The sequence below is a fragment of the Chiloscyllium plagiosum genome, chromosome 6 (assembly GCF_004010195.1).
Source record: "Chiloscyllium plagiosum isolate BGI_BamShark_2017 chromosome 6, ASM401019v2, whole genome shotgun sequence".
Taxonomy (NCBI): Eukaryota; Metazoa; Chordata; class Chondrichthyes; order Orectolobiformes; family Hemiscylliidae; genus Chiloscyllium; species Chiloscyllium plagiosum.
The window spans coordinates 63302142-63314638 of record NC_057715.1 but is presented as its reverse complement, the minus strand read 5'-3'; the positions used below and the strand labels follow the sequence as shown (position 1 = coordinate 63314638).

The following is a 12497-nucleotide window of genomic DNA, read 5'->3' as shown; positions in this document are numbered from 1 at the left end:
GGGGAGTATTTTTATGGAGCCAATAATAGCAGGAAGCACGCAAAGTGATGTAATTAGGTGAAATTGAAGATTGTGATATACTGTTTGCAAGTTGTGATGTAGCAATAAACTCAATGGTATATTGAAAATTATGACAGCTTGTAACACATTTCCATCCATCAATATTTATTAAAGTGAAATAGGCTTCAGTAAAGTCCTACCTTCAAAATAAAGTCAGTGTTGCAAAACAATCTTGTAGCACCTCATGCACGATTATTTAAAAGTGATGTGCAGCAGGTTTTTTCCAGTTCCGTAAGGCTTAAAGGAAAAATGATTTATTGTTTAGCTTTTTGGTACAAGGGAAGAGAGCAGGAGAATGTACTCTTGCTTTGCTGCTGAGGACCAGCAAATGTGAGTCAAATTATTCCATTACAGATAGTTATTCTTTTTCCTTTTGAAAGCCTCTATTGATGCAGCTTTCACCATATTCTCAGGTACAACATTTCAGATCTTAACCTTAATTTTGATCCTTCTATCAAATCTCTACTCAACTTTTCTTCACTAAGGACATCAGTACCAATTCCTCCAATCTTACTATATGAATGAAGCTTCTCATCCCCGGAGCCATTCCCACAAATATCCTCTGTCCTGGCAGCAGGAGAAGCTAGATATTTCATGCTATTATCTTTCAGTAGCAACGTGAATGATGTTCGCCAATTACTGTGCTTTAGTTAGGCCAAAACTAAAATACCACTGAGTAATGTGTTATCTGAATTTCAGTGTTGATACAGAGGGTATACATGCAAAGACAGGAAGACCTTATCCAATAGCATATCCCTTCACAATAGGCAAAATACTTTCCATATACAGTTAGCCCCTGCTTGCAAAACTCAAAACACGGTGTGCAACATTAGATGTGTTTCTGCAAATGAGCCAATTTGCTAAATAACCTCTTAGTATGACTAATTTAGAATTTTCAGTCAAGCCCACAGTGTGTTATAGTTGCATACAAATATTAATACACAAGGCTTGATATCTTACAGCTGGAAATAACTTGATTACACACTGTGCTTATTGAACTCATCAAAGTAGGTGATGGTCATTTTCAGGTTAATTTCTTAGTGCAATGCCTTTGTTAATCAGAGTCCGCCTACCAAGCAATCTGCACTGTCCTCTTAAATAGTATGAATGTTGTTTTCCCTTTATATTGGCATTTTTTGTGCCTTGTACAGAGGGAGCAGAAGGGCTCTCCTTACTCACCAATGATTTCTCAGGAATACTTCTCATAATTCCATTTCAGAAGTGTCAGAGGCACCTCTGTTTCAACAAAGCTGGTTGCTCAACTTGCAAGCTAATCTGAAGCCACACAAGTGGAGTGGACTGTGCTGTCGGTGACTGCCAAGATTGCCGTGCATCTAAATTTTGAACCCAATGGATCCTTCCCACAGTGACATCCTACAGTTTCCTTTCCATTACAGTGACTGAGAAATCAATGGGGCCTCGTATAGAGGGACAGAATTCATTGTTTTCATCATGGTCAGCACATGGTCTTATCAGGTTACCGGAATTCACAATAATGTAAAGTATAATCAAACACTTGCATGTGCTCTGAAAGCCCCATATTAGGTGTTCCAGCGGGGCCTTGGTTCAGCATCTCATTTGAAAGACAACAACTCCCTCTCTCCCACACTGGAGTGTCAGCTTTGATTCTATACTGAAAGTATGGAGTGGATCTTGAATCTGGAACCTTATGATGCATAGGTAAAAGTTCTACAAATTGAGCTACACATTAGCCACAAATTGAACTGTCACAGATTCGTTAGAGGCTCTTTGGCATCATGATTCACTGACTCCACATACTTATGACACACAAATGACATATCACACAAGTACCCTGCCAGTCAATGTTGCTGCTATAATATTTGTGCTTACCCACTGAAAAGAGTAAAATGTGTGTTATTATTTACCTTCACACATTTAACATGGTGTTTCTTTTAAATTTAAGTTTTAGAAAGTAACTTTACTTTTTTTCTTCTTAGAATTCTTTCATGATCTTGATGCACAGATGGGACCTATAACACTACAAAGTAGTATGACACAGCTTGTTCGTTACACTCAACAAGGACTGCATTGGATCCGAATCAGTAATCACATGTTGTAGTGCTCTTTTTGAATGATCACATTCCATGTACGTTCAATTGTAAAGTGCTGAATTGCTAGTTAATGCAGAAAGTTTCCTGAACACATCGAAGGAAATTTTTGCCACAGAATTTCAAATCTTAAATTCGATACTTCTTTGATGTTAAAGGCTTCAGTCTATGAATTTGTCAGGAGATTGAAGAAACATTGGTGCAATTTTTTTCAGCATTATTTCCTTTTGTTTTCCCTTTTCAGCAGACACTGCTGTCACATCAAGAAGTACCAATTGCCAGCTTCTGAATATTACAAACTTGTGCAACAAAAGAATCTATTTTCACCCTGCTTGTTCATATGTCTTCACTGCCAACTGCTCATGTATTTCAAACCTTATTTGCTTTCTCATTTAGGTTTCTACCTTTTAAGATACCTTATAAAGAAAATCTGAAATAATATCATATTATGTATTCATATTTTATAAGAAAAAGTAAAAAGGGTAAGTGCAATTTATGATAACAAATAACAAGTATCTGTTAATCAGAAGCAGACAACCATTTAGGTTAAGATTGTTGATGGTGTCAATAATGACAGAGATGAAATTCCTGCTTAGAAAAAATAAAAGCTGTCTAAGAAATATTGCTCAGAGCATGTGTTGTAATTATGAATGTGTGTTACGATTACTTCATGATGGTTAAAAGGGTTTTCTAAGGTGCAGATTTTAAATGGTCATTTTTGATTTAAAATTCTGCTTCATTACATGCTATAACATTTTATTGGTAACATTGTGCTATTTCAAAAAGAAAATGAAAGATGACATTCTGTGGGTAAGGTGAAAACTTCTGGAAATTATTTTCAGAACCATATTTGTCTCCCACAAACTTCATATCGCAAGAACATGCCCCATAGGCAAGCTGAATTATGGAAATATTCTAAAAGATCCATTTTTCAGTTTTCAATGCAGTTGCAGCTGACCAGAATGTGGGATTTCTGTGGCGGTTTGGCTGAACTTGTGTTATGACTTCAAGGAAAAGTCAGCAGAAATCCTAACGGAAGCCAGGATTTTCGCTGACCTTCTGCAAAAGCCATACCTGTGACTGAGGAATCCTTATGGGAATTGTGTCCCTTGAGTCCAGCAGTATTTTGTTCAAGAAGGAGTATACAGGAAATATCTTTTCTGCAAATTGAAATAACTTGTCAGTTTAGGATAAGGGAGGAAAGTCTCTATTGTACAGTTAACCTCAAAAACATCGGTGAGAAAGGATAATTCTAAGAGAGAAACAAAGTGTTTGCTTCATTTTGTTTCCTAAATACTTTTCATACTAAGTTTCCTCATTCCAATTTACTTTTTTAAGTTCAACACCAATTTAATGAATAACAATACATGGTAATATTGCATTGGTGACTTGTTTGTCTATCATCTTTCTACATGATCAAAATGAAATGTCATCAGATAAAAAAAATAGTTTCAGCAAACTATGTAAATTATGGGCGGCACGGTGGCACAGTGGTTAGCACTGCTGCCTCACAGAGCCAGAGACGCCTTAGGCCTGTGTGGAGTTTGCACATTCTCCCCATGTCTGCATGGGTTTCCTCCGGGTGCTCCGGTTTCCTCCCACAGTCCAAAAATGTGCAGGTTGGGTGAATTGGCCATGCTAAATTGCCCGTAGTGTTAGGTGAAAGAGTAAATGTAGGGGAATGGGTCTGGGTGGGTTGCGCTTCGGCGGGTCGGTGTGGACTTGTTGGGCCGAAGGGCCTGTTTCTACATTAAGTAATCTAATCTAAACTAGAAGATAATGTGGATCAGGTTTTGGGACAGGTTTTCAACAGTTTAAAAATATCAATAACAACTAATTATCATTTAGAATATTATTTGTTCAAATTTGATCTGAAGATTATTTTTCCTCTCTGTCTTAATGCCATGCCAAGATATTTTATCATATCTTACCAATATAGACTTTATGGGATTAAATTAATTAGTAAACTGCTCTCACATCTTTAGCATCTGCAGTAAAAAAATGGTCTGAACATTTATTTTCAACCAGAATGTAACTATTAATCCAGTATTATTTTGTCCCAACACAAAATATTCATTTTATTCCTTTGTTAATAAGCTTCACCTATTCTGCTTTATGTTTGTGATCTACTAGTGAACTGTTACTCATTCATCAAAAATATTTCATAGCCTAAGTGCATTTGTTTCTTACAGAGCTCATCATTTGTTTAAACAATAATATTGAATATAGTATAAAGTTGTTTAATGGTAGTGCATTCAACTTGTTTATAAAAGTATTTTACTTTTCAGTCTAGCATACATATCTAATATTTTCACCACTTCTGTCAGTGATTTTATATTTCTAGATGAAATGTGCAGATATATGAAGTCAATTAAATTACTATAATTAATATAATAGACAGGCATGGAGATGTGAATGAATTCTCAGGAATCATACAAATTCTTAGGTAAATTCTTAGGTGTACTAAATGGAATTCATTATCAGTTTACAGTACCATGAACATGAATATGTAGATATTACAATAGCCTGATCAAAACAATTACAATTATTAATTTAAAAAATGCATTTTCATTTCAAGTTTAATTTTTGCAGATTCTTGCTTTTTGATTTGTTCACATTAATGTTAATGGAGCTCAATTGGATGTTTTTTAAAACTTTTAATGACAGCACTTTAAATGAAAAAGTAAATACTAATTGGAGAGTTCCAATGTCTGTCTTTTGTCAGAATGATTTGGAGGTGCCGGTGTTGGACTGGGGTGTACAAAGTTAAATATCACACAACATCAGGTTATAGTCCAACAGGTTTAATTGGAAGCACGAGCTTTTGGAGCACTGCTCCTTCATCAGGTGGTTATGGAGTATAAGATCGTAAGACACAGAATTTATAGCAAATGTTATCAGTGTGATGCAACTCAAATTATATATTGAAAAATACCTGGATTGTTTGTTAAGTCTCTCATCGTTTAGAATGACCATGTTGGTTTCAGTTCTTTCATGTATAAATCCCAGAACTTTTTCTAAAGTTACATTCTCCAGTGAACTTTAACAATAGGTGCCTTGTCAGCTCAGAAAATGCATTGAAGGTGTGAGGTTAAAGTCCTTTTCCTAACAACTCTCAACCTTTTCCCCACCATATCCCCAACAATCATTGTTATTGCTGCCATTGATTATCCAGAAGATCCATCCCTATGACACATTGCCTTCCCACACCAGATGGAAAGCAACAATACTCACCATTGTCCAAATTGGGTGAATGCTGACTGTAGGTCAAACAGCCTCTTTTCCATCTTCAATATTTTTATGACTATACAGAAGAGTTTAATCTTTTTGATGTTCTTAAATTTATTCATTTTCACAATTGCTCGCAGCAGATTAGAGATCCATCTTCAATTCTAGGAGACTCCAGCCTAATTCTGGAAGATTGGCAACCTTAGAACAATGGCCACATGCATCTGTCCAAATACAACTGATTGGTATTCATGGCAGCCACCTGATTTCTGCTTGTGGCTAGCCGCACACTGAGAATGCATGAAGTCTCATTCACCAATAAGTCTGAGAGATAAAACCACACTTAAAGTGAAAGGACATAGGATTTTCAAATTGCTACAATTTCCTCTGTGCACAGTGAGAATAACATTTTCTCTATTTTTGATCAAAATGTATCTATATATTTCAGTGTTATCCTTTATTTACTTGTTTTTTTTCTTTACATATCTGAACATGTGGCAAAAATTTAACTTAAAAATTCAACTTTATTGCATCAATTACGGAGAGGAATAAATGATGAACACTGGTCAGAAAATAGGCTTATTGCGCATCATAGATTCACAAGGTGAGATACGCTTATTTCGATACAAACAATGTTTAGGGACCCACCAAAAATGTTAGGATTTGATGCATTTATCTAATTTTCAGCTCAGTTCCAACCAACTGCCAGTTATTCATATAATTAAATAAATTGCATAAAATTGTTTTATTTGAGCTGCTAAGCACTCTTTTTCCTGTACTTTGATAGAGATCATTAGAATCATAAAAGGGGTTGGCAGGTAGATTTAGAGAAAACAGCTGAATTTTACTTGAAATAAGCTCATTTTCAATTTTTGGAGAGTTTTTGAGGAGAGTTTCTCTCTGTCCTAACAAAACTTTTTGAGCTGTTTTTCAAAACTCGCCTTATTACCTTCACACCATGCCTCTACAGAATCCTGCTCGTCATATCTTCCGTCTCACCACAGATTAAAGCATTCGTCACTGCTAAGACCTCCTGGATTCCTGGAACTGGCACCATATTTAAAACATATTAATGCACCAGAATGAATGCTATCAGTCTGGAGTTCCCTGTGTGTAGAATTGCCCTAGAAGTGGCTGACAGAGGCAAGTTAGCTCCCTGTTTCACGAATATATGAACAAGGAACAAGAGTAGGTCATTGGATCCTTCAAGCGTGCTCCGCACTTCAATAAGATCATGGCTGATCCAATTTTAACCTCAAATCTACATTCATGCACATTTCTCAATGATCTTTTATCTGCTTGGTAATCAAGAATCTATCTACCTCTGCCTTAAAATAGTTAAAAATTCTGCAGCTACTGTCCTTTTAGGAAAGGAATTCTAAAGACTTATAACCCTCTGACAGAAAAAAATGTTTCTTCATCTCTGTCTAAGTGGACGCACCCTTATTTTTAAACTGTGACCCCTAGTGCTAGATTCTTCCACAGAGGGAACATCCTTTCAACATCGACTTGATTAAGTATCCTCAATCATATATGTTATAATTAAGTCACTGTCAACTCTTCTAAACTCATTTCTAGCCTTTTGTCCAAAGGTGATCCAAAGATTTGAGGTCTTAGTCTAGTAAACCTTCTCTGAACAGCTTTCAAAGCATTAACATCCACAAGTCCGCTGACCAGTACTGTACACAGTACTCCAGATGTGGTCTCACCAATGCCCTGCATAATTGAAGAATGCCTGATCCCCATATAACATAATATTCTATGAGCTTTCCTGATTACTTGCTGTACCTGCATACTAACCAGCTGTGATTCAGGCACTAGGGCACATAGATCTCTCTGCATTCTCAGAACTCTGTAACCTCACATCATTTAGATAACATTTTTTATTGCCAAAATGGGCAATTACACATTTACCAACATCTTACTCCTTTATGAGATCTTTACTCACTTACTTCACTTATCAATATCCTTTTATTGGCTGCTTAAGCTCTCTTCACAGATCACTTTCCTATCTAATTTGTAGTGTGAGCAAATTTGGCTGTGACGTTTTCAATCCCTTAATGCAGGTCATTTATATAAACTGTAAAGAATTGAAACTCCTGCACTGACCCCTGTGGTATACCACTCATAACATCCTGCCAGCCTGGAAAAGACCCATTTATTATTATTCTCTTCTTCCTGTTAGCCAGCCAATGTTCTAGCTCTAACAATATGCTATCCCCCCGAACATTTGAACACGTTGTAGCATGAGCTGTTATTGTCTACAATAATCTTTGCTGTGGCACTTTATCAAATGCCTTCTGGAAATCTAAATAAAATACATCCACTGGTTACTCTTTATCTACAGCACACAATAATCTACAGCAGCAGATATCTAGAGGTCTTGGTAGACAGGATGGTACAGAGGAGGGGCCATCCTCTTTCCTCAGGAGACCTCATCGTGAATTCATAATGCACAAGCTGACACAGGAGCAGCAAGCAGATTTATGGAAGGCACTGGGCAAGTTGACTTGATGATTGAAGGATTCCACCAAGTATTTGTACCATACTGTATTTAACATGTGACTACTTGGGTGCCTCCACGGCCAGATTGGTAGCTGGAGAAAGTGAGGTCTGCAGATGCTGGAGATCAAAGTTGAAACTTTATTGCTGGAACAGCACAGCAGGTCAGGCAGCATCCAGGGAACAGGAGATTCGACGTTTCGGGCACAGGCCCTTCTTCAGGAAGGGCCTGTGCCCGAAACGTCGAATCTCCTGTTCCCTGGATGCTGCCTGACCTGCTGTGCTGTTCCAGCAATAAAGTTTCAGATTGGTAGCTGCCCTAGAGAGCTAGCGTATAGCATATTCAGTGTCTGCTGGATATATGCACAGACCTGAACTCCATCACTGTGGTCATTGGTGCTCTGCTTGGGGAGGCAGGGTCCTTGACCTCACTCCCAGGTGCCCGTTCCTCAGAAGGTGAGAGGGTGGTGCTAGTAAGCAGCCAACTGGAGGAGTAGTCACATACAGATGCACTGGAGGTCGCCTCTCAGGACAGTCCAGATGTGACCAGACCCTCTATCTCCACTCTGCCTGCCACACTCAACCCTTTCGGAGTTAAAGCAGAGGTGTGGGTTTGGAGCAGTGGGGGTGTGATCCTGCACCTGGGGAGGACGGACTCAGCACGTTTGGGCTCTCTCTCCATATCTGTCCCCTGAATCATTTGTCAGCAGGGCCAATAGGTGGACGCCATGGTGGCACCTATAGGATGGAAAGGGCAAAGCACAAGCGAGCATATAAGTGGCATGGCATTGTAAGTACATTATCACATTTTAAAATACACATTCACCTTTGATCATCAACCATGTGAGTGAATGTTAGTACTAGCTGGTGTTATAACCCTGTCTGAATGACAGTTATCCTTTCAATAGTACACATACCAACAGGAAACTTTGTTACGATTGAATGAGGGAGCATTAGCTGTTGGGAAGCCTTCCATCCTTTTACAACCTTAACTTTTATTAAACAGCAAGGAATATGTGTAAAAATCAATGCATTAAGCTTACCTTTAGTCGTGATTAAACAGGTGATGCTGGCCTCAGCGGCGTCAAACATTTGTAGCTATTGAAAGATGAGTTCACAAATATCAGTACCATTGAATGAAGTACACAAGGAAATGCTGTCTGTGCTGCTTTGGCTGGCTCTGCTGTGCTGTAGGATACTGAAGGTGCTGTTCCCTCTGAACAACATCTTTATCTTCTTACCCAGAACAATATTGCAGCTCTCACGAATCATTAGTGTCCATCCCATACCCTTGCGTCTTCCAGTTGTTGGGAGCAGAGATTTGGCTGATCAAGCTGCATCCTCTGCGTGGATAGTATTGGTATAAAGGTGCAAGCATGAGCTACATGGAAACTTGATGAGGAGGGACTATCCTATGACTTTCAATGACTCCAATAGAAAAGGAAACACTGGACAGAGTTACACAGTGTTCTGACCTCTACCCCTGGATGGAGTATAATGCCACTGCCCCACTCTTATCTGCACAACATTCTATGGATGATGAGTGAGTGTGGCTTTCTTGCAATTTCACTGCACCATTAAAGTGTCTATAGCTGGAAGCTGTGTAGAAGGTGTTTGTTCCACACTAGCTGGAGGGTAATGATGGTTGTGGGCTATAGAATCACACTTCTCATCCATTTGGGTAGCAGCTCTTAGTGCAACAGCTGCAGGAATGACCACCACAGCTTCTGTGCCTGTATCCATTGAGGACAATTCATGGGAACAACATCAGAAATAAAGCAATTGTGATCATTCCATCATTGCACTACATACAAATAATATTTTAACAGCATTCTCAGAACATGGAGGCCCCAAACAAGGAAGACAGAGGGATGCCTCGACATTGATTCAGCACACTATTGCCCAGATTCAAACATGTACCTTTTGGCACACATATATTGGCATAGTGAAAACTTCTATTGCTACTCCCTATCCCCACAGTATCCAGAGAGACAACACTGCATATCCAATAAAGCTATGGGCATTTTGTAGTCCAAGGTGTGAAGTGAGCAGTTCCTGCATCTAGAATGGCCTAGAAGACCTTGGAAGATGCTTGCTATTTTGGCAACTAGGGTGGATCTTTCCAGGCCACAAGACCATTGCTTATGCCTCACAGCCATTAGAAGGATTGATTAATAATAATAAATGATATGGTCAAGGGTACTTGGGCCGTGTTATTTAGTTGGTCAAGGTCAACACACAGCATTTTGTGAAAACAGGTGTCTTTCACCTCTAATGTGTGGGCGTCTGTTTAATGCTATAGCTCATCATGCAAAAAGTAAAGACCCCTCACACATAAAATAAAACACTTATTCCATCCCCTCTGGGTGCACTGGCAACCATTTTCACTTCCATTGAGGACTTGCAATTTGGATGAAGTTGGAAGGAATCAGAGGTCATACTTCACGGAGTGAATTGCATGCTTAGCCTGTCAGTCGAGATAGAACATTGATAGAACATAGAATAATACAGCGCAGTACAGGCCCTTTGGCCCTCGATGTTGCGCCGATCCAAGCCCACCTAACCTACACTAGCCCACTATCCTCCATATGCCTATCCAATGCACGTTTAAATGCCCATAATGAAGGAGAGTCCACCACTGCTACTGGCAGGGCATTCCATGAACTCACGACTCGCTGAGTAAAGAATCTACCCCTAACATCTGTCCACCATATTTCCCACACTACCATGACTTCACCTTATTCACTATTGCTTTGGAATTTCCTGGGATCATGAAAGGTTTTACATAAATGCAATTTTTTTTTTATTGGGCACAATACAGCATGCATGTGTTAGCAATGGACTCATCTCACCTCCACAGCCAGGGTGTTTCGGCAGCATCATTCCAAGCCTGTAAATCACAAGATATCAATGTTTATTCTCAGTCAGGTTTGAACTTGAAGGAGAAAATCTGTTAGTTTATGGAGTCTTGACAACTTGGAAAGTTTATGGCTTCCAGACCAAAATGTAGATATTTTAAGCCAGTGTGATTAGATTAGATTCCCTACAGTGTGGAAACAGGCCCTTCAGCCCAACAAGTCCACACCAAATTTTCCAACCCACCCAGACCCATTCCCCTACTCCCTACGAATGCATCTATCACTATGGGCAATTTAGCATGGCCATTCACCTGACCTTTGGACTGTGGGAGGAAACCCATGCAGACACAGGGAGAATGTGCAAACTCAGTTGCTAGGGTTATCCCTACTCCCCTTTTTGAACAAGGGTACCACATTTGCTATCCTCCAGTCTTCTGGGACTACTCCTGTAGACAAAGAGGACATAAATATCAAGGCCAATGGCTCTGCAATCTCCTCCCTTGCTTCCCAGAGAATCCTAGGATAAATGCCATCAGGCCCAGGGGACTTATCTATTTTCACCTTTTCCAGGATTTCCAACACCTCTTCTCTACATACCTCACAGCCATCCATTCTACTTATTTGTGACTCAGTATTCACATCGACGACAATGCCCTGTTCCTGAGTAAATACTGAAGAAAAGTATTCATTCAGTGTCTCCCCAATCTCTTCCGCCTCCACACGCAACTTCCCACTACTATCCTTGACTGGACCTATTCCTACCCTAGTCATTCTTTTATTCCTGACATTTGCTATCCTCCAGTCTTCTGGCACTATTCCTGTAGACAACGAGGACATAAAAATTAAGGCCAATGGCTCTGCAATCTCCTCCCTTGCTTCTCAGAGAATCCTAGGATAAATGCCATCAGGCCCAGGGGACTTATCTATTTTCACCCTTTCCAGAATTTTCAACACCTCTTCCCTACATACCTCAAAGCCATTCATTCTACTTAATTGTGACTCGGTACTCACATCGACAACAATGTCCTGTTCCTGAGTGAATACTGATGAAAAGTATTCATTCAGTGTCTCCCCAATCTCTTCAGCCTCCACACGCAACTTCCCACTACTATCCTTGACTGGACCTATTCCTACCCTAGTCATTCTTTTATTCCTGACATTCCTGACATTCTCCAGTTACTGCTATCATGTTACCGGGCTCAAGTTACCGCGTTGAGCATGGAGCTGTGATGATTCTTATACTCCAAAGTCTTCGTGCCCTATAGAAAGCCTTAGGGTTTTCCCTAATCCTACCAACTAAGGAGATGATCCCCAAATCTTCATAAGCTGTTCTTACAAGCCCTCACTGTCAACCCCATCGGCTTTGATCTTCCCTTTCTTCCCATCCATTTATTTAATTGTACATTTCTCCAATTTACCCTCTGAACCCTAGGTGTACTGTTAGTGTTACACCTGCCCACACAGAGTGTTTTAACTCCTATACCAGCAAAATAACTGAGTCAATTCTTAATAATAATAAACAAGAATATTTATTCATGTAACACAATTAATATTATAACAATAAAATATACTAAAAACTAACAATTTACTCTACAAATCCATCTGTGCTTTAATTTAACTCTGGATGATCATATACCACCACACTAAAACATGACTTTGCTCCACATGGTGATGGTGTCTGGCCTTTTCCCAATGATCTCAGAGGTGCCTTCTCTTCTTGGTGGCTATTCTCCAGTTACTGCTATCATGTTACCGGGCTCAAGTTACCGCGTTGAGCATG

The 12497-nt window shown here is 39.3% G+C and overlaps 1 protein-coding gene across 3 annotated transcripts in view; it reads left to right on the top strand.

Annotated features, from left to right (window-relative positions):
* aff3 (AF4/FMR2 family, member 3) overlaps positions 1-2820 on the top strand; it is a 95499-nt gene extending 92679 nt beyond the window's left edge. Inside the window, exon 17 of one of the 3 annotated variants that reach the window (XM_043691690.1) lies at positions 2019-2820. In XM_043691690.1, the coding sequence (XP_043547625.1) occupies positions 2019-2140 (122 nt within the window). In that variant the 3' untranslated portion in view covers positions 2141-2820. The remainder of the gene's footprint in view (positions 1-2018) is intronic. The other 2 variants (XM_043691689.1, XM_043691692.1) reach the window with 2 other exon arrangements.
* The last annotated feature ends 9677 nt before the right edge of the window (positions 2821-12497 follow it).